The 22890-nt window shown below is 39.5% G+C and overlaps 1 protein-coding gene across 2 annotated transcripts in view; it reads right to left on the bottom strand.

The window, feature by feature from the left end:
- Positions 1–13874: 13874 nt before the first annotated feature.
- DBX2 (developing brain homeobox 2) overlaps positions 13875–22890 on the bottom strand; it is a 36937-nt gene continuing 27921 nt past the window's right edge. For both annotated transcript variants that reach the window (XM_070454533.1, XM_020900986.2), the window contains one exon: positions 13875–16434. In XM_070454533.1, coding sequence (XP_070310634.1) covers positions 16096–16434 — 339 coding nt within the window. In that variant the 3' untranslated portion in view covers positions 13875–16095. The remainder of the gene's footprint in view (positions 16435–22890) is intronic.

Raw genomic sequence — 22890 nt, 5'->3', positions numbered from 1 at the left:
ACTGTACTTCAGAAAACTACAAGCAGAGACCTTCCTGGTGGTCCAGTGGTTAAGAATCTACCTTCCAATGCAGGGATTGTGGGTCCAATCCCTTGTGAAGGAACTCGATCCCATATGCCACAGAGCAACTAAGCCCGCGTGCCCCAACAACTGAGCCCCAACAACGACAGCCCACACCACAACTAGTGAGAAACCCATGCACTGCAACTAGAGAAGCCCTCACACAGCAGTGAAAGATCCTGTACCAAGACCCAATGCAGCCAAATAAATAGATAAAAATGAAAACTACAAGCCTTCCACCCTAAGCCTGTCACACTTTGGACGTTGTCACAACCATCTCTAAGATGCCTGAAGCAGGTGCTCTTCATGCCTCTCCTACTTCTCTTTTCCTCATGTATGCATTATTGTCATTTAATAAGACAGCCATATAAAAGACAAATGCATGGGGGGGAAACTGGAGATAAAACTTTTGAATATTATTTAATTTCAAATCAAACCAACAAATATTTATTGTGGAATTACCAAATCCAATCCCAGGCTCCCTGCTAGCTATTAGTGATAGAAAGAGGAAAAATGCAGACAGGTTTCCTGACCTTATAGAGCTTAAAGTCTATCTAGATTTGTAAGATTAGGAAGACAAAAAACGAATAGGCAATTACAAAGGTAGTAGGGGTATTGGGAAGCAGGAAGTTCATGGTAAGGGGCTGAACCTGGGAAAGCATGGAAGAGCTGAAGGATAAGTAAGAACATGTAACAAGAAATGTGGGGAGCATAGCAGGAGAGCAGCATGGGATCAGCTTGGGTAAAGACGTGGGAGAGTTATGAGAGCTGAACACAATGAAGTAAATAAAGAAAATTTAGAATGCTTGGAACTCAGGAAAGGAGAAGTGTAGACAGATGAGCAGAAATCTGATCTCAGAGAACATCGTTACTATGAGAGAAAGGTTAGTCTTGATCTGAGCTTAAGGTATATCCATGGAAAGATTTTAATGGGTAGAAATGGCCTGACTCAGTTCAGTTCAGTCACTCAGTTGTGTCCAGCCCTGTGCGACCCCATGGACTGCAGCACGCCAGGCTTCCCTGTCCATCACCAACTCCCAGAGCTTACTCAAACTCACATCCATTGAGTTGGTGATGCCATTCAACGATCTCATCCTCTGTTTTCCCCTTCTCCTCCCACCCTGAATCTTAGCCAGCATCAGGGTCTTTTCAAATGAGTCAGTTCTCATCAGGTGGCCAAAGTACTAGAGTTTCAACTTCTGCATCAGTCCTTCCAATGAATATTCAGGACTGATTTCCTTTAGGATGGACTGGTTGGATCTCCTTGCAATCCAAGGGACTTTCAAGAGTCTTCTCCAACACCACAGCTTCAAAAGCATCAATTCTTCGGTGCTCAGCTTTCTTTATAGTCCAATTCTCATCCATACAAGACTACTGGAAAAACCATACTTTTGATTAGATGGGCCTTTGTTGGCAAAGTAATGTCTCTGCTTTTTAATATGCTGTCTAGGTTGGTCATAACTTTTCTCCCAAAGAGATAGTGTCTTTTAATTCTGTGGCTGCAGTCACCATCTGCAGTGATTTTGGAGCCAAAAACAATAAAGTCTGTCACTGTTTCCACTGTTTCTCCATCTATTTTTCATGAATTGATGGGACCAGATGCCACGATCTTAGTTTTCTAAATATTGAGTTTGAAGGCAACTTTTTCACTCTCCTCTTTCACTTTCATCAAGAGGCTCCTTAGTTCTTCTTCACTTTATGCCATAAAGGTGGTGTCATCTGCATATCTGAGGTTATTGATATTTCTCCCAGCAATCTTGATTCCAGCTTGTGTTTCATCCAGACCAGCATTTTTCATGATGTACTCTGCATATAAGTTAAACAGCCTTGACATATTCCTTTCCTGATTTCGAACAAGTCTGTTGTTCCATGTTCAGTTCTAACTGTTGCTTCCTGACCTGCATGCAGGTTTCTCAAGAGGCAGGTCAGGTGGTCTGGTATTCCCATCTCTTTAAGAATTTTCCAGTTTGCTGGGAACCACACAGTCAAAGGCTTTGGCATAGTCAATAAAGCAGAAGTAGATGTTTTTCTAGAACTCTCTTGCTTTTTGAATGATCCAATGGATGTTGACAATTTGATCTCTGGTTCCTCTGCCTTTTCTAAATCCAGCTTGAACATCTGGAAGTTCACAGTTCACATACTGTTGAAGCCTGGCTTGGAGAATTTTGAGCATGACTTTACTAGCATGTGAGATGAGTGAAATTGTGCAGTAGTTTGAGCATTCTTTGCATTGCTTTTCTTTTGGATTGGAATGAAAATGGACCTTTTACAGTCCTGTGGTAACTGCTGAGTTTTCCAAATTTGCTGGCATATTGAGTGCAGCACTTTCACAGCATCATCTTTTAGGATTTGAATTAGCTCAACTGGAACTCCATCCCCTCCACTAGCTTTGTAGTGATGCTTCCTAAGTCTCACTTGACTTCACATTCCAGGATGTCTGGCTCTAGGTGAGTGATCTCACCATTATGATTATCTGGGTTGTGAAGATCTTTTTTGTATAGTTCTTCTGTGTATTCTTGCCTCCTCTTCTTAATATCTTCTGTTTCTGTTAGGTCCATACCATTTCTGTCCTTTATTGAGCCCATCTTTGCATGAAATGTTCCCTTGGTATCTCTAATTTTCTTGAAGAGATCTCTAGTCTTTCCCATTCTATTGTTTTCCTCTATTTCTTTACATTGATCACTGAGGAAGGCTTTCTTATCTCTCCTTGTGATTCTTTGGAACTCTGCATTCAAATGGGTATATCTATCCTTTTCTCCTTTGCTTTTAGCATCTCTTGTTTTCAGAGCTATTTGTAACACCTCCTCAGACAACCATTTGGCCTTTTTGCATTTCTTTTCCTTGGGGATGGTCTTGATCCCTGCCTTCTATACAATGTCACGAACCTCCGTCCATAGTTCTTCAGGCACTCCGTCTATCAGGTCTAATCCCTTCTATCTGTTTGTCACTTCCACTATATAATCATAAGGGATTTGATTTAGGTCATACTTGAATGGTCTAGTTTTTCCCTACTTTCTTCAATTTAAGTCTGAATTTGGCAATAAGGAGTTCATGGTTTGAGCCACAGTCAGCTCCCGGTCTTGTTTTTGCTGACTGTATAGAGCTTCTCCATCTTTGGCTGCAAAGAGTATAATCAGTCTGATTATACTTTTAAAAAGGACCCTTCTGACTACAGGCTGAGGAAGAAGTTGGAAGGGAGCTAGAAGAAAAGCAAAGAGACATCTAGGGAACAAGTGCAAACAAGAGGGACTGGTGACTTGGAATGCCTTTGCGGCTGTGGGGTTGGCTGGAGTGGGGACAAACTGAAGAGGTGTTAGGAGAGTGCATAGACAGAACTGGGTAATTAATTACATATGAGGGAGCAGAGAGGAAAGAGGCAAGCTGACTCCCAAGTTGCTGAATTCAGCAACTGTTTGTCCTATTTTACTATCACCAAAAGAAGGAAATACCAGTAAAGTTTTGAGGTGAAAGAAGAGCTTGTTGAAATTTGAGATGTCTGTGAGACATTCAAGTCAACATGTGTTTTCTAATTTTAAAAAGTAATATGATTTGGGGGATATCCATGTCAGTCCAGGGTTAAGATTCCACACTTCCACCACAAAAGGAACAGGTTCAATCCCTGGTTGGGAACTAAGATCCCACATGCCATGTGCTGCTGCCAAAAATAAATTTAAAGATTTTTTAAAGAATGAATTTTTAAAAGTAATATGTTTGTAGTAGATTATTTGGAAAGTGGAGGCGAAAAAAGAAAGCAAAGGTCATCTTTAATCCCACTACTCAGAGACAGTTACAGTTAAAACTTGGGTGTATAGGCTTTTCTTTAAACACACAAACACAAGCAAATTAGGTATTAAAATATTGTTTTGTAATCTGTTTTTCCCTTTAACAATGAATCATGGCCGTTTTTATTCATCATTGTTCTTCAACAATATTTTCAATGGCTGCCTAGGATTTCATTACATAAATTTGTCACAACTGATTTTAGCCATTCCCTGTTGCTATCAAATTGCTTTTGCTGTCAAAACATATTATGAGAGGACTTCAAGGGCAGTGAAACTGTTCTGCATAATGCTATAATTGTAGTTACATGTCACATATATTTCAAAACCTATAGAATGTACAACACCAAGAATGAGCTCTAATGTAAACTATGGACTTTAGGTGATAATGGTGTGTCAGTGCAGATTCTTTCATTGTAACAAATGTACTATTTTTGTGTGGGATGTTGATAGTAAGGGAGATTCCGTATATGTGGGGCAGGAGACATATGGGAAATATCTGTACCTTCTGCTCACTTTTGCTGTAAAAAACTGCTCTAAAACATAAAGTCTAGTATTATGATGAGCATCCTTGTATGCAAATCTGTTTGCACATTTCTGACTGTTTCAATAAGATAAATTCTAATAAGTGGAATTGTCTGGTCAAAGGGTATGCTCATTTAACAACTTTGTGTTACCAAATGGGCCACCACTACTAAGAAAGTACACTTGAGTTGATTTTTCATTGCTGACTCAATGCTGCCCATACTGTATTTCACTCTACACCTCCATTTACCCATCCTCAAACTGATGCTGTAAAAACAACATTGGATTTTCTGTCAAAAACATTCCTATTTTCTTAACCACAATATAGTACCAAGTTCACTCTGCAATTTGATTACAAGCTAGCTGCATCTCTGAGAAAATGTGTGCCATGCTAATTTGTCTTTACTTAAAATTTCAAAGAAATTCCCACATGGATCCCAGATGTTGACCATTTAATGCAAGAAGGTGTTTCCTCATTACACAAATATGGTACGTGTCCAAAATATTGGCATTGTTTAGTTTATGAATCACTTAAAATAACTACATCACAAAAAACAATGGCTCACGTGTGAGTCATAAATTAAACAATGCCAATTTTTTGATGTGCACCACATCCATATAATAAGGAAACACCTTCTTGGATTAAATGGTCAACATCTGGAATCCATGTGAGGGCTTTAAAAAAATTAGTGCTGTATTTTCTATTTTCCCAGTGTAGAAAGAAATTAAAAATGGAGGCAGTTTTTAAAAATATTTCCTTGCTGCAAATATCCTTGCATTGGTTGATACAAAAGCCTACGTCAAAGCAATATAGTCAAATTCCATTATAGGTAATGCCACAGGAGTCTAAAGTGAAAGTTGATCAGACTCTTTGTGAACCCATGGACTATACAGTCCATGGAATTCTCCAGGCCAGAATACTGGAGTGGGTAGCCTTCCCTTCTCCAGGGGATCTTCCCAACCCAGGAATCAAACCAGGGTCTCCTGCATTGCAGGTGGATTCTTTACCAGCTGAGCCACAAGGGAAGTCCAAGAATACCGGAGTGGGTAGCCTATCCCTTCTCCAGTGGATTCTTTACCAACTGAGCTATCAGGGAAGCCAGAAGTCTAAGTCTTCTGTTTTTATTTATTCTAGACCTTATGCTGTGATATTGTGGAATATAGATGTAGTAGGTTGAATGTGCTCAGCGGCTCAGTTGTGTCTGACTCTTTGCAACTCCATGGACTGTAGCTTGCCAGGCTCCTCTGCCATGGGATTTTCCAGGCAAGAATACTGGAGTGGGTTGCCCTTTCCTCCTCCCAGGATCTTCCAGGCCCAGGTATAGAACCCACGTCTCCTTTGTCTGCTGCATTGGCAGGAGCATTCTTTACCACTGAGCCATCTGGGAAGGCCAGTGAGTTGAATAGTAGCACCAAAAAAAAAAAAAAAATGCCCATGTCATAACTCCTGAAACCTGTGAATGTGACCTTATTTGAAAAAAAGGTAGGGTGGTGGTGCTTTGCAGATGCAATTAAGTTAAGGATCTTGAGATGTGATATTCCTGAACCTCAGCTCTAAATCCAATGACAAGTGTCCTCATAAAAGAAAGACTGAGGGAAGTTTGTGACACAAACACATGGGACAGAAAACCACAAAAAGTCAGAAGTAGAGATTAAAGTCACACAGCCCAAACAAAGAATTCCTAGAGGTACCAGAAGCTGAAGAGGTGGCTTCCTAAAACGTCTGAGGGACCAAGGCCCTGCTGACATCTTGATTTTGGATTTTAGCCTCCATAACTCCCTAGGAAACCACAGGAAACCACAATGGGAATCCATTGTAATGGGATTGTTGTTGTTTCTTAGTTACTAAGTCATGTCCAACTCTTTTGTGACCCCATGGACTGTAGCCCACCAGGCTTCTCTGTCCATGGGATGTTTCAGGCAAGAATACTGCAGTGGGTTGCCATTTCCTGCTCCAGGGGATCTTCCTGACCAAGGGATCAAACCCATGTCTCCTGAATTGGCAAGCAGATTCTTTACCACTGCGCCACCAGGGAAGCTCCTGTAATAGGATTAGATGTACATTATGAATTAACTGTACCACTGAACTTTATTCAGATTTAACATGCTTAATTTTTTGACTTTTGATTAGCATCAAGCACTTGATGGTTCTGCTTTGGGTTTAAATAACATTCAAGGCTCTCTTTTAACCTTGGAATGTTCTGATTCCAAAAGATTATCTCCATAATTTCTGTTGTCCGCTTGGATATTGTTTGAGAGAATATCCATAGAGCTTGTGAGAGCTGGGAGATTCTAGACTAGATAGGCAAAAATGCCTTATCATCTATCAGCCTTAAAAATGGTAACACATGTCAGATACCCATCAGCTGACTTGGCTTCTGCCCATGTTGTGAACAAAAGGATGTACTTCAAAAAGTTAAATAATGTATCAGTGTGACTATAAAGCATGATTAAAGAGAGGTAAACTATTACCTTATATTAGTTATATTTGTAGCTGGCTACTTGCTGAAATCCATGTGCAAACAATCCCTTGGATTTTGCATGGATGGTAGGACATTTTGATAAACATCATGGTGGCTTTTTGGAAGGGGCTCTCCACTTAGTATATCTGATACTCCTTGATATTGAAGACCACTGAAAGCATAAGCCCTAACTCCTCAATTTTCATTCTATGTCTTATGTTTGCTGGGGTTTTGTTTATTAATATTTAAAAGAAATAATAAGCATCAGATTGTTTTTCTTAAGTAAATTTCTGGTACAAGAGCCCATGATCATTCTTTCTATGAACTGCCATCTCCTGGCCCCATCCTTTGGTCCACCACAAGAAGTGAAGGAATTATAAAGGAATAATACCATACAGCTGTCATAAAAAGTTTAAAGAATTTCTAATGGCATGGGAAACTATTCTCTATAAAGTTGAGTAAAAAAAGCAGGATAACCTAGACATACACTATGATCCAAATTTGTTTAGACACATACACATCTACATATAAATACACTCAAAAGTGAAACATTTTCACAAAAGAGCTAAATTGGCTATTTCCAGATGGTAGAATTACACATAAATTTTTCTTTGTCAGCTATATTTTCCAGTGTGCTTTTTATAATGAGCATGTATAGCTTTTATAACCAAAAATAATAATGTAGTGGAACCCAACTAACAGCTGGAAGCTAAGAATCATTGTGGGGGGGCTAGTACTTTGTCCTTCAGGTAGGTGCTTATTTCAGAACTGGTTTATAAAGGATGTAAATTAATTCTGCAAGATTTTTCCAATATATTCAAGAATACTCACCATCCTGATTTCGCCTTACTTGTGCTACTTGCTTTTTCTTCACTCTTCCTATTCATCATGGTTGAAAGCTGATCTGAGGCTGAGAAGGTAGAAAGAAGAAAGTAGAAGGTAGAGTGCATTATAAACAAAAAGTTACTATATTATTTCCTCAGACTTTTCCTGACTTCTCTTGGGACCAATGTGACCCAAATGGAGGAGAAAGAGCACAGAATATCAGCAAAGCCAAGTAGCTTGTATTTTTCTGAAAACTGAAGCATTCAATAACAACCCCCCAATCCACCACCCTACTTCAGGGATCACAGACTTGTCATGGCAAAGGGGTTTGCATAACTAAATGAAGCTATGAGTCATTGAGTGCAGGAATACCCAAGATGAACAGGTCATAGTGAAAGAGTTCTGACTCTACATATGGACATCACCAGATGGTCAATACCGAAATCAGATTGGTTATGTTCTTTGCAGTCAAAGATGGAGAAGCTCTATACAATCAGCATAAACAAGATCTGGAGCTGACTGGAGCTCAGATCATGAGCTTCTTATTGCCAAAATTCAGGCTTAAATTGAAGAAAGTAGAGAAAACCACTAGGTCATTCAGGTATGTGCTGTGTTTTGTCGCTCAGTCGTGTCCAACTCTTTGCGACCATTGAGACTGCAGCCCACCAGGCTCCGTTCATGGGGATTCTCCAGGCAAGAATGCTGGAGTGGGTTGCCTCCTCCAGGGGATCCCCTCCAGGGATCGAACCCAGGTCTCCTGCCTTGCAGGCGGATTGTTTACCATCTGAGTCACCAGGGAAATTTTCTAATACTTGAGTGGATAACCTATCCCTTCTTCAGAGAATCTTCTGACCCAGAGATCAAACCAGGGTCTTCTGCATTGCAGGCAAATTCTTTACCAGCTGAGCTACCAGGGAAAATTTCTTTCTCAGCTATTTGTAAAGCCTTCTCAGTGAACTACTTTGCCTTCCTGTATTTCTTTTCTTGGGGATGGTCTTGGTCACTGCCTCCTGTAAAATTTAACGACCCTCCATCCATAGATCAAAAATCTGGTAGAGAGAGTGCCTAAAGAGCTATGGACAGAGGTTCATTAAATTTTACAGGAGGCAGTGACCAAGACCATCTCCAAGAAAAGAATACAGGAAGGCAAAGTGGTTCTCTGAGGATGCTTTACAAATAGCTGGGAAAGAAGAGAAGTGAAAGGAAAAGATATACCCACTGAATGCAGAGTTTCAGAGAACAGCAAGGAGAGATAAGACAGCTTTCTTAAATGAATTATGCCAAGAAATAAAGGAAAACAATAGACTGGGAAAAATTAGGATCTCTTCAAGAAAACTGGGCATATGAACTGGAATAGTTCATGCAAGAATAGGCACAATAAAGAATGGAAATGGTAAGGACCTACCAGAAGCAGAAGAGATTAAAAAGAGGTGGCAAGAATACATGGAAGAACTACACAAGAAAGGTTTTAGTGACCAGGATAACCACGATGGTGTGGTCACTTAACTAGAGCCAGACATCCTGGAGTGTGAAGTCAAGCGGGTCTTAGGAAACATTACTACAAACAAAGCTAGTGGAGGTGACAGAATTCCAGCTGAGCTACTTAAAATCGTAAAAGATGATGCTATTGAAGTGTTGCACTCAATATTTCAGCATATTTGGAAAACTCAGCAGAGACCACAGGACTGGAAAAGATCAATTTTCATTCTAATGTCAAACAAGGGCAATGCCAAAGAATGTCCAGCCTACTGTACAATTGCCCTCATTTCACATGGCCGCAAGCTTATGCTCTGCTGGGGTCCAGCCTCGGCAGGATCCAGGGGATATCCTCAGGATGAACGGCATCGGTGAGAGAGAGAGAAGACACGTGAGACCAGCCTTGATAGGGCTAAGTCTGCGAGGGAGAGAGAGACAGAGAGACAGAGAGAGAGAGAGAGAGAGAATGACCAGACGGGGGTGTTTGCAGGGTCTGGCAGAGTCTGGCAATGCTTTATTTTTTACCATGGCTTTTATACCCTAAATTAGTAACACTTCTAAGGGGAAGATAGTTTGACATTACATCAGCTTGTTCTTCACGAAACCAGGGTGTTTTCTGCATACTTCTTTGTTAATGAGGGTCTTGTACATTATCTTCTGGCCTTGGGGCCTATTGACATTTTATGACCTAGGTGAATGCAAAGCTGTTTTCCATAATCTATTCTTTAATGAACACAAAGGTCAGTCCTTTTGCAGAAGTTATCAGTTAAATTTATCTAAAAGTAAATCTAAAAGATTATCTAAAAGATTTACCACACAAAGACTCTGCAGCTCCAGTGAGGCAGCCCCTCTTTAGCATTCCTGGTTAAAATTAACAATTTTAAACTCTTATTTTTCTAAATCTTTAACTATAACCACTTTTAGAATAATATTTTTATGTTCTCTAATAGGGCTTCCTCACCCACAAAGGGTTCTCTGCCTACTAGGGCCTTTATGTGATCAGGTTCTTTACGCTGTTTTATGATTAGGGTATTATAAGCAATCATGCATATTAGTACCAAGGGCATAAACGCATTTGCCAAACAAACTAAAATACCAGCAAAGGAGTTTAAATTGAAACACTCCTTTCACCCTGGATAATCTCATAAAATACCACCACCTGGGAAACTTATTGATTAAAGTTCTAAATTAATTCTTATTTGGAAAGAGATCGGGGAAAGCCTTCTGCCTGTGTCACAGAAATTAGGGAGTAGTCTATTGAAGCAAGCATCAGAAAGACAGGTATCATCTTTAAGGTGAGCGCGGGGGCAGCTTTTGGGAATCCCTGAAAACCTGATCCGCCTTGCCTGTCAGGTTTTCTCCCTCATGACCTTGTCAGGGGTGGGATCTCATGTGCCGGCTCCCAGCAATGCTCAAAATCCTTCAAGCTAGGCTTCAGCAGTACATGAACCAAGAACTTGCATATGTATGAGCTGAGTTTAGAAAAGGCAGAGGAACCAGAGATCAAATTGCCAACATTTGTTGGATCATGGAGAAAGCAAGGGAATTCCAGAAAAACATCTGCTTCACTGACTATGCTAAAAAGCCTTTGGCTGTATGGATCACAACAAACTGTGGAAAATTCTTCAAGAGATGGGAGTACCAGACCACCTTACCTGCCTCATGTGAAACCTGTATGCAGGTCAAGAAGTAACAGTTAAAACCAGACATGGAGCAGCTGACTGGTTCCAAATTGAGAAAGGAGCATGACAAGGCTCTATGCTGTCACTCTGCTTATTTAACTTTCACACAGAGAACAGACTAAAATGCTGGGCTGGATGAATCACAAGCTGGAATCAAGATTGCCAGGAGAAATATCAACACCCTCAGATATGGAAATGATACCACTCTAATGGCAGAAAGTAAAGAGAGACTCAAGAGCCTCTTGATGAAGGTGAAAGAGGAGAGTAGAGAAGCTAGCTTGGAACTCCACATTAAAAAACCTAAGATCATGGCATCTGGTTCCATCATTTAATGGCAAATAGAAAGAGGAAAAGTGAAAGTAAGGACAGATTTTATTTTCTTGGGCTGAAAAATCACTGCGAACAGTGACTGCAGCCATGAAGTTAAAAATGTTTGCTTCTTGCATGCAAAACTATGACAAACCTAGACAGCATATTAAAAAGTAGAAATACCACTTTGCTGACCAAAGTCCATATAATCAAAGCTATGGTTTTTACAGCAGTCATTATGAATGTGACAGGTGGACCATAAAGAAGGCCGAGGGCCAAAGAATTTATGCTTTTGAACTGTGGTGCTGGAGAAGACTCTTGAGAGTCCCTTGAACAGCAAGGAGATTAAATTAGTCAATCCTAAAGGAAATCAACCCAGAATATTCATTGGAAGAACTGATGCCAATGCTGGATACTTTGACCACCTGATGCGAAGAACTGACTCATGGGAAAAGACCCTGATGCTGGGAAAGATTGAAGGCAGGAGGAGAAGGGGGCGGCAGAGGATGAGATGGTTCCATGGCATCACTGCCTCAATGGACATGAGTTTGAGCAAAATCAGGGAGACAGTGAAGGACAGGGAATCTGGATGTGCTGCGGTCCCAGAGTAGCAAAGAGTTGACACGACTGAGCAACTGAATGACAAAACGGCCACTACTTCTGCAAATAGATAGGTAGTGTTTTGGAGAACACTATTTTTTACTCCAAAACTACTGGATCTGGTCACTGGTAACATGAAAGATTTCAAAAAATGTTTGGCAGGAAGACTAGATCTTAAGTGTCCTTGAGGTCAAGGGCCATGAGCTTCTTCATATTTGTCTACATATGAACAGCTCTTGTTAACATAGAGCTGAATGTCACACATAATACCTAAGAAGTATGAGATCCAGAAAAAAAATATTTTTGTGGATTTCAAAGGAGTGCAGAAGCAGTGTCTAATAAGCTTATGAGCATGATGGAATGAGTTTTGTTTTATTAAAGGTCAGCAGAATTTGATAAAATCACTGTTTGCCAAGGAATGGGTCACAGAGCAAGCTGGGGAGTATGTACCTTTGCAAAAGATGTATCAGAATGGGGAATACAGGGGGCCAGAAATGCCATGTGTGATTTACATATTTTTAGGATCTTATAAGAAAAGTGAAGTAAGTATATGTATGATTTTCAGTGGATGGAGTGGGAGGTGTGGGTGCTTTTGAAGAGCATGTATGAAGAATATTCCAATCTGAGCACATATACAAAACTGGCTGGAAGGTATGGCATTCACAGGTATGGATTTTTAAAGACTGAACCACTGGCCTGAATAACCGGGTAACCCATTCAAACCACTTTAGTTCTAAGAAAATAGAGCTGCCTTTCAAATATCAGTGATCGTGGCTTTCACTATCTCCAGACCCCATGACCATTCCTAATCTGTATACTTCCAACTCTTTATACTTAGCTTTATATTTTTCTTCATAAAAGCTGAAGGATGGTGTTCACAATTTTTTCTTCTTTTCCACTTAAGGAAATTTGGCATGTTTTTAAAATTTTTTAAATACTCTTGCCTTCAGGCTTCTATTCTCCTGGTATTTTATAGAATAGTGTTTGTCTGGAAGGCAGACAGCAAAAATACTCATATGTGATCACGTGGAGAAAAGTAGTCTGCATTCTGAAAGCAGTGGAAAATATTGGGTTTGACAAAATGTTCATTTGCGTTTTTCTATAAGAGATTACAGAAAGACTCAAACTTTTTGGCCAACCCAGTACACGGGTAAGACGCTGTAGGTGGAGGGAGCATTGGTTAAGCACAAGTTAAAGGAGAAAGGCGACCCTTGTCAATTAGATTATGAAGCTCAGCACTTCTCTCCAACAATTTGAGTAAATGAAGGCAAAGTCAAGGTACAACAAGCATATGCCTGTGGACCACATGTATGTGTTTGTGCACGTTCCCTAAATATCCCTAATATATTCATCCAAGGGGCTTCCCTGGTGGCTTAGACTCTAAAGAATCTGCCCACAATTCAGGAGACCCGGGTTCCATCCCTGGGTTGGGAAGATATCCTGGAGAAGGGAATGGCAACCCACTCCAGTATTCTTGCCTGGAGATTTCCATGGACAGAGGGAGCCTTGTGGACTTAGCCCAGGAGATCACAAAGAGTCAGACAGAACTGAGCAACTAACACTTTCATATTCATCCAAGATGTTCTTTTCCTAAGCCTTTAATACATCCAAAAGAGAAGTTGCTCAGTCGTGTCTGACTCTTTTGGATCCCAGGGACTGTAGCCTGCCAGACTCCTCCATCCATGGCATTTTGCAGGGAAGGATACTGGAGTGGGTTGCCATTTCCTTTTCTAGGCAGGGTATCTTCCTGACCCAGGGGTCAAACCCAGGTCTCCTGCACTGCAGTCAGACTCTTTACCATCTGAGCCACCAAGGACGCCCCTAACACATCCAAGGTAGAAAACAATTAAAAGATGCTCTGTGTATACGATTATCAGGCCAATCACATGGACAGAGCCTCCACTGGGTCTCAGAATTCAGGGTGAAACCACGGGGAAAGATCATTTCAGCACCAAGATGGGTAATTTCAGCACCCCATTGGGTAATTGGATGGCCAGGATGCAGGTTTCTTTCATTTGATTTTAAGTTATTCTCAAGAAATACTGCCCATGGATAAACTTTCTATGATTTCTAGCAAAGAGTAAGAGATAAATACTCTTTCATTTCACACTTAGGTTCTCCTATGAGACTATACTCTATGGCGGAGGCTTCATAACTGAAGACTTTCATGATTCTTTATTTTCCCAACATTTCAAAATTAATAGAGAAGAAACCTTGAAGAGGAAAACATTCCCCAAGTAAGATACTAAAAAGTAAAACGTCTGAGATGGGTGGGATGAGGGAGGAGGTTTAAGAGGGAGGGGACATATGTACAGCTATGGCTGATTCATGTTCGTATGTGGCAGAAACCCAACCCAATATTGTAAAGCAATTATCCTCCAATTAAAAATAAGTATTTTTTAAAAGTACAGTGTGTTTCTGAATTTCTTTAATAAATTTCATTTCAGTCTTCAAAATGTATGTCTTACAATGCATCCCATAACTAGGTGAATACATTCACAGTGGTATACACCCACAAATGGTTGGTTAAACTTCAAGAGTTGAAATTTGACTGCCAGGGGTCAAATTCCATTTATTAACCTCATGACCTTGGGCAAATTACCCTAACCGTACTGTTCCAGGTCCCTTGTCTAGGTAACAAGAATCCTATAAGTAATAGTCCCAATACTTTATTAGGTCATTGTCATGAGGATTAAATGAGTTAATCCCTCCTAAAGGTTTAGCATAGTCTCCAGTACATAGAAAGGACCCAATAAATGTAAATGAGGTTAACATTATATAAATAAAAGAAATCATACTAAAACTCATTCTAAGACAGGTTTCAAAATTGAAATTGTTGACAGCAGACCCTTGCCTCCACTTCCCACAAAGAGGGATTGAGTCTTCTGAGATGATTTGCAAGCAAAAGATAAAGACATAAGCTATCATACACCAAATCAAATTCCATTCACACAAAATAATTTCATGTTGACAAAATTGTTATCTTCAGAAATACTACCTTTGTTAAAACTCTAAACCCTCAAAGCCAATAGCTAAAAATGTAAGCAAATTAGAAGTCACTCTCTCTGTGTAGCTTTCTAACAAAATTTCACATCATGAACTTCTAATAATGTTTCTTGTCCACAGATTATAATAACCTACTTCCAAATCACATCATTTCCTTTTTCTGCCTCATTTCCTTCAAAATGAAGCATAATTTTCTCTTGGACCTAGAATAAAAAATTTCTAGCTGAACTAAGCAAATCATTACCAGAAATGAAATTTTATAATAATACTATTTCACAGTACTCAAAAAACATAAAACATCTGTGTGGTATTTGTTAATACATAAAAATAACCTAATATTATAGTGTACACCACCTAAGTGGAAAATTTAGTCTATAACCAGAAGTGCAAATAGAAATCACTAGATTCCATCAGTGTTGGGTTTTGAAGTCCTGTTGGGAACATTTAAGAACTGTGACACTTAAGTCTTAGCCAGAGGTCACAAACTTCTTGGCACAGATGTTTGTTCAGCCAACACAGTATTTCAACAATTATTAAACTCACAGATCTTTAGGTGGGCCATGCCCTCTATTTACCTGATGTGCCCTTAAAGGCATTTTATTCGGCAAAACCTGATTAAGGCCCATCATTACAGAAAAGAGATCATATGATAATCAGCAGTTAAATAGGTACCTCCATTACTGACAGCCTGAAGTCCAGAGCCTGGGAAATTAAAGATACTAACAGTCACACTCAGAAATTCTTCTGGTTTGCCTGTTGGACTAATTTTAAATACATACTTTCAATGTATGTACCTAACAGTGGCACATTTGATTAGGACTGCTGAGTTGAGTTGTTAAAAATCATTTACAGCTTGATATTGAAAGAAGCCAGAAAATAGAGAATTTTAAAAAACATATTCTATTGATATGAAAATCTGCACTAAAGTCCAAAGTTCACATAATTTTTAAAAAATTAAAGACATTCAGTCCATCGTTGGTTTTTCTTCATATAAAAGGAAGTGAATTTGCTCAATGCACTATATAGAAAGGAACTAGTTTCTACTAATGTATTTTTAATGACTTTATATACATACATACAGAGACACAAGCACATATGCACAAACTCAGAGCAGCAACTGAGTCAACTATTACTCTTAGGTTTTTTTAGTTTCATCGCAATTTCCAGAAGATTCTGTTCCACTTACAAACTAAGTCTGAGTCTAGGACCCAAAGAAGGGAACACTGGAGAGGGTTTCCTAAAACATTAGTCCATGTTTCACTCCTAAGGTATTAGGTTTTAGGCACTGATGAGGCACAAGCTAGCAGGCTTTAGAGCCCAAATGTTATTAATCGAGAATCCTTTTAAGTCAACATGGCAGACTGTGTCCATTCACACTGTGCCAGGTAGTACACCCTTGTCTCTTGCGTCTTCTTCAGAACACAAATACAAGGCACCTTGCAGTGACTTTGCTTCTGGGGGCAGTGCGTCTGCCCCTGGACTCTCCTGGATTAGTCTCTCTGAAGGTTCAGGCGAATTCTCCCTCCATCCTGGACTCGAATGCTGCTGGGAGACTTCCCAGAGTGAAGCACATGGAGAAGGGAAACCTAGAGCCGATCGCGAGAGGGGGTCCTCTTGAAGGACTACTTCTTGGAGACACCTGTTGGAAAGCACTTCCTTTTCTTTGGAATTCCGCCATTTCATTCTTCTGTTCTGAAACCAGATTTTCACCTAGTAATAAAGTAATTGAACAAAATGATCACTTAACTCCACATCACTTCAGCATTTTAAACTGTAATTTTTCCCACTGTTCATTCCACAGAATGCCTTATTATGAGAGCCAGCCTAGCAAAGTCCTTGTAGTTTTTCAGTCCAAAAATATCTGAGAAATTAATATAACATGTCCACACACTTATGAAACAAAACAACTGTGGTTAAGTTGGTGACATCTTATAAGTCGGGCATCTTTCAAGACTGGTTTACCTCTTTTCAATATTTTAAAACCTCATTTAGTTTATGCTAAATTATTTATCCAAAGGAAATGTTATCAGCTAGTAATATCATCTGAGTGTTTTTTTTGTTTTTTTTTGTTTTTTTTTTGGTGCCAAGTGTCAAGCCAGGCACTCAACATAGGTTTTACAATTTGATCCTCACAGGGACTGCAAGAAGTCCTTATTGCTCACATAAGAAAACTGAGGTTCAAAGCAATGAACTAGTTCAAGGGCACACAGCTTATAAATGGAAGTACTTAGACTAGACTCAGTGACAGTCCCACTCCAGTGCTGAGGCTCCTATAAACATTCAAACCTCATTAGAAACTTTTGGAGACTAAATTAAGAATACATTTCATAATGCTTAGATAAATTGCAGGCTTAATATAATTTCCAAGTTAGAGTACTCCCACGGCTTATCAACTTCAAAGAATTAGGTTCAATAAATTCCAACTGATTGTAATGAACCTTAAAGTGCTTATGATGGTAGTTTCTAATCTGAGCCATATCTGCCCCCATCCGACTTGAATCTTTTCTACTAACTTCCCTCTATACCTACTATGTACTCAACTGTACCTGAGCAGAAAACATCGCAATTGGTTTCCTGGTGGTTGAAAAGTCAATCACATTGCTTTCCTGCACATTACACTGCATCCTTTTTTAAAAATAGCTTTCTATTTTTAAAACAAAAACTGGAAAATTTTTACCTAAAGAAATAATTATTAAAGGGTACAAACCAAATATTTCTCCCAATGAAGTAAAACTCTAACTCTAACTGCGACGGTCTTTCCAGATTGGCAAAACATTTTTTCAAAGTGAGTGGCAATGTCCAAAATGGCTACAAAAGAAGCTGATTGCAGGCAGCTGAGTCCGAAATACAGCCATCTCAGTTACAAGGCTTTTCATAAGAAAACGGTACTACTGTATACATACCAGAGCACTTGGTTCTGTTCATAAACTCATTTATTATTTGCAGTAGGCATTTACTCCCAGAAAATCTGCCAAGTATTTCTAACGGGTTTTTACTAAGACAGTTGTGTTCCCATTAGTGATTCTTGCCTTTTTATCACATCAATTATTTTCTTCTCCTGTTAGCTTTTCTGTCTAGAAAATTTTTGAGTAATATCTCAATTTGAAGAAAATCATGAAAGAAGTTTTTTCATAAGTGGTACTGGGACACGTGTACCATAAGTGGTACTGGGACAAATGTAAGTACTTGGGGAAAATCACAGAAGTTCTGGGCTTCCTCAGTGGCTCAGTGGTAAAGAATCTGCCTGCAATGCAAGAGACCTGGGTTCGATCCCTGGGTCAGGAAGATCCCTGGAGCAGGTCATGGCAACCCATTAAACTAATCTTGTCTGCAGAATCCCATGGACAGAGAAGCCTGGTGGGCTACAGTCCATAGGGTCACAAAGAGTCAAGACATGACCGAAGCAACTTAGCACACATACATTCATAAAAGTTCTACCTCTCAGTAAAAATCTCAGATAGATAAAACAGCTAAACATAAGCACAAAACTATAAAAGTTCTAGAAGAAAATATAAGAGATGATCATTACAGTCTTAGGGAGATGAATGTTTTCTTAAGCATGACAAAACAGTAAGGCTACAAAAGGAAAGCTAGATCTGACTACCTAAAAAGGAGAAGCTTTTGTACAAATAAAGATGACCAAAAACATATGAAAAAGCCACAAATTATCCAAAATAATTAAAAGTAGGGACTCAAAGAAGTATTTGTACACACAATGTTCACAGCAGCAATATTTATATTAGCCAAAAGGTGGAAGCAACCCAAATGACCATTGATGGATGAATGAATATACAAAATGTGGTCTATATATACAATTGAATATCATTCAGCCCTAACAAGGAAGGAAGTTCTAACACATGCTACAATACAGATGGAACTTGAAGACATAGTGTCCAGTGAAATATGCCAGTAACAAAAGGACAAATACAGTATGATTCCACTTATATGAAGTATCTAGAGTAGTCAAATTCATAGAGACAGAAAGAAGAATGGTGTTTGCCAGGTGCTTGGGGTACGGAGGAACAGGGAGTCACTGTTTAATGAATGCAAAGTTTCAGTTCTGAGAGATGAAAAAAGTTCTGGAATAGATGGTGATGATGGCTGCCTAACAACGTGAATGTACTTAATGCCACTGAATTGTACACTTCCAAAAGGTTAAAATGGTAAATTTTACGTTATGTGTATTTTATCACAATAAAAAAAAGACACAAACTTGGAAGCGATTTCTATGACAGCTGTTAACAGGAAAATGTTACTGACCATACTATTTCAAATATTTTGATTAACAGACAAAATAACTGCTGCATATCCATCAACAAAAAGACAATATGATAGAAATAAAATGATATAGCCATGAGAAGTCTAAATCCAGATGAAAATAACCAGTAAAAAGATTCCAAAGTTCTGACAGCTAGGAAAAAAACAACAAATATAAGCTGCCAATGAAGGTCGCAACATTTTCAAAAATTTAAATAGTGGGACTATTTTTAAAAAGGGGACTGTTCATTAGTAGGAGTGAAATCTGATACAATTCAATATATTGATACAATATTATATTTGGAAAGGAATTTTTTAATTGATCACAATTTAAAATGTACATAAACTTTAACCTATAAGTCCCACTCCTAGTTTCCTATCTTACTTTTAATATTTTTAAAGTGCATAAAGATATGTAATAGTAAAAACTAGGAAGTAACTAAAGCTGAAGATGGCTATGTGAATTACAGTATATCCATGTAATGGTCAGTTCTAAGACACTAAAGAAAAATGAAGTAAATGTGTATGCAGACATGCAAGGATGTATCGTATCTTATGAAATTTGAATGGGGACAGGGGGAGCAAAGTGTAAAACAATAGTGATTGTCAACAGCATTTTCATAATAGCCAAAAAATGGGAACAATCCCAATGGCCACCATTAGAATGGATACACCGTGGTGTACCGTGTAATACTACGTAGTGATAAGTGTAAATGAGCCTCTGCTAAAACACAGCCACATGGATGAATCTCACAAAATATGGTCAGTGAAAGAAGCCATATACCAAAGAAGATGAACTGAGTGATATTATTTATACAAAGCACAAAAATGGGCAAACTAATCCATTCAGTTTGGTCAGGAAGGAGCAGGTAGTGCCTGGGAATGGGTGCCTGCAGGGGCATCTGGCCCCATGGTAAAGTCCTACTGCCTGAGCTGTGTGCTGGTTACTCAGGTGATTTGTATTGTCCTTTGGAAAACATCAAAATATGTGCAGAGTGTGATCCCATTTTTACCTAAAAATACGTATATGTGCTTCTAGGTCACAGCTTCTTCCATCTGTAAAACAGAAATAACAGAAGTAGCTATTTTATTATCTGTAAATGACACCAAATGTCAGGGGATGTGGTAAGCATTATGCAAGAGTCTATCTTTTTTTTTTTAATAGGGCTTCCCAAGTGGCACTAGTGGTAAAGAACACACTTGCCAATGCAAGAGATGTAAGAGACTGGTTCGATCCATGGGTCGGGAAGATCCCCTGGAGAAGGGCATGACAACCCGCTCCAGTGTTCTTGCCTGGAGGATCCCATGGACAGAGGAGCCTGGCAGGCTACAGCCCAAAGGGTCACAAAGAGTAGGACACAACTGAAGTGACTTAGCATGTGTTTTTTATGTGTTCGTGCATATACGACAAACATATAAGCTTATTTGGGAAAGGAGTATGACAAGGCTGTATATTGTCACTGTGTTTATTTAGCTTATATGCAGAGTACATCACGAGAAATGCTGGGCTGGATGAATCACAAGCTGGAATCAAGATTGCCAGGAGAAATATCAACAACCTCAGATATGGAAATGATACCACTCTAATGGCAGAAAGCAAAGAAGAACTAAAGAGACTCTTGATGGGGGTGAAAGAGGAGAGTGGAAAAAAAAAAAAAAACTGGCTTAAAACACAACATTCAAAAAACTAAGATCATGACATCCAGTCTCATCACTTCATGGCAAATAGAAGGGGAGAAAGTGGGACCAGTGACATTTTATTTTCTTGGGCTCTGAAATTACTGAGGACAGTGACTGAAGCCATGAAATTAAAAGATGCTTGCTCCTTGGAAGGAAAGCAATGACAAATCTAGACAGTGCATTAAAAAACAGCAATATCACTTTGTCATCAAAGGCTTACATAGTTAAAGCTTTGGTTTTTCCAGTAGTCATGTACAGATGTGAGAGGTGGACCATAAAGGAGGCTGACGCCAAACAAGTGATGTTTTTGAATTGTGGTGTTGGAGAAGACTCTCAAGAGTCTCTTGGACAGCAAGAAGATCACATCAGTCAATCCTAAAGGAAATCAACTCTGAATTTTCATTGGAAGGACTGATGCTAAAGCTGAAACTCCAATACTTTGGCCATCTGATGCAAAGAGCCAACTCACTGGAAAAGACCCTGATGCTGGGAAAGACTGAGGGCAGGAGGAGAAGGGGATGACAGAGGATGAGATAATCAGATAGCATCATTGACTCATGGACTTGAATTTGAGCAAATTCCAGGAGACAGTGGAGAACAGAGGAGCCTAACGTGCTGCAATCCTTGGCATCACAAAGAGTTGGATACAATTTAGTAACTGAACAACAACAATGACAACATATGAAACAAGAAAATGTTAACCTACTTCTGAGCTGTTCACCAAATTCATTGAGATAAAAAACATTCTTTCCTGAGGTATTTGAATTTTAAAACCAATATAATCAACTATGTACAACTATGTGCCTATGGATAAGAACTGAGAGATAACATGAAACTATGGAAACAGTTTGTTTTCTCAGAGTGGAAATATTACAGTCAACTCCTCATAAATATTATTTAATAGGCTTGATGCAATCCTTTTTCAATAGTTCATTTTAAAAGAAGATACTATGTACTATTACGGATTTTCACACTTTCTCAGAGCACTGTCAGATTAATCCTAGCCATTTTTGCTCTTTAACACCTAAGAATCTGCCTGCCAATACATTTGAAAGAGACGCAGGTACAACTCCTGGGTGGGGAAGATCCCTTGGAGAAGGGAATGGAAACCCACTCCAGTATTCTTGCCTGGAAAATCCCACGGACAGAGGAGCCTGGTGGGCTATAATCCATGGGATTGAAAAAGAGTCTCACGTGACTTGGCAACTAAACAACACCTACCTCAAGTTCCAATTCAACCAGAGGCCCCCAAACTTACAAAACCACACACTTATCCAGGCCAATGCAACACAGGCCAGGCCTGCTGAGCCCCCATGTGGTCCTTCCTCAGACCCAACAATTCCTCTGAGGACCAGAAAATTCCCATCACTAGACTCCTCAAGTATATATGGACCAGTCATATGACTGTCCTCTCCAGAGGTGGGAATTAGTGTAAGGCTCCAGAGAGATATATGAGTTCTAGAAGAACTATTGATCCAGCGCCTATATGGCAGTATAACTAACCTGCCAGGTGCTGTTTCCTATATTATTGTTTTATATTCTTATCTAATTGCTCGTAAGCTTCTGCTTTGTCTTCTCAGTTGGTTGCAATCATCCCTGGGGTGCCAAGGAGTGTTACCTGAATCAGTACTTATTAATACTCCCTCTTACCTAGCACAGAGTGTGTTAATTGCTCAGTCAGGTCCAACCCTTTGCAATCCCACAGACTGCAGCCCACCAGACTCCTCCATCCATGGGATACCCAGGCAAAAATAGTGGAGGGGGTAGCCTTTTCCTTCTCCAGGGGATCTTCCCGACCCAGGGATTGAACCTGCGTCTCCTGCATTGCAGGCAGATCATTTACCATGAGAGCCACCCAGGAAGAAACAGACCATCCAGATATAACTACTGATTTGTCTGTCACAGACACAAAATCGCTCTGTGACATAGACAGAATTCCTATACATGTCCCTGTGTTTAAAGTGAGAAACTGAGGCACACAGCAGTCAATTAAGGGCATGGGCTCACCCGTACCACATGCAAGGAAAACACATACTGGCTGATCTAGGCCAACTACCCTCGGCCACACCTTGTACTGCTTCCTATGAATACAAAAAGTCAGGGGTCAGGGGGACAGATTACTTCCCTGGGGAAAGGAAGCAAGGTTAAGAAAGGTTTCATCCAAAAATAACTAGTTTAATGACATCTAAAGTTAGAAACCAGGTCATTTGTATTGAGGGGAAGTACAGA

The sequence above is a fragment of the Odocoileus virginianus genome, chromosome 24 (genome assembly GCF_023699985.2).
Source record: "Odocoileus virginianus isolate 20LAN1187 ecotype Illinois chromosome 24, Ovbor_1.2, whole genome shotgun sequence".
In the NCBI taxonomy this organism is placed as follows: domain Eukaryota; kingdom Metazoa; phylum Chordata; class Mammalia; order Artiodactyla; family Cervidae; genus Odocoileus; species Odocoileus virginianus.
The sequence above is the reverse complement of the archived record's forward strand: the minus strand, read 5'-3'. Positions and strand labels throughout refer to the sequence as shown.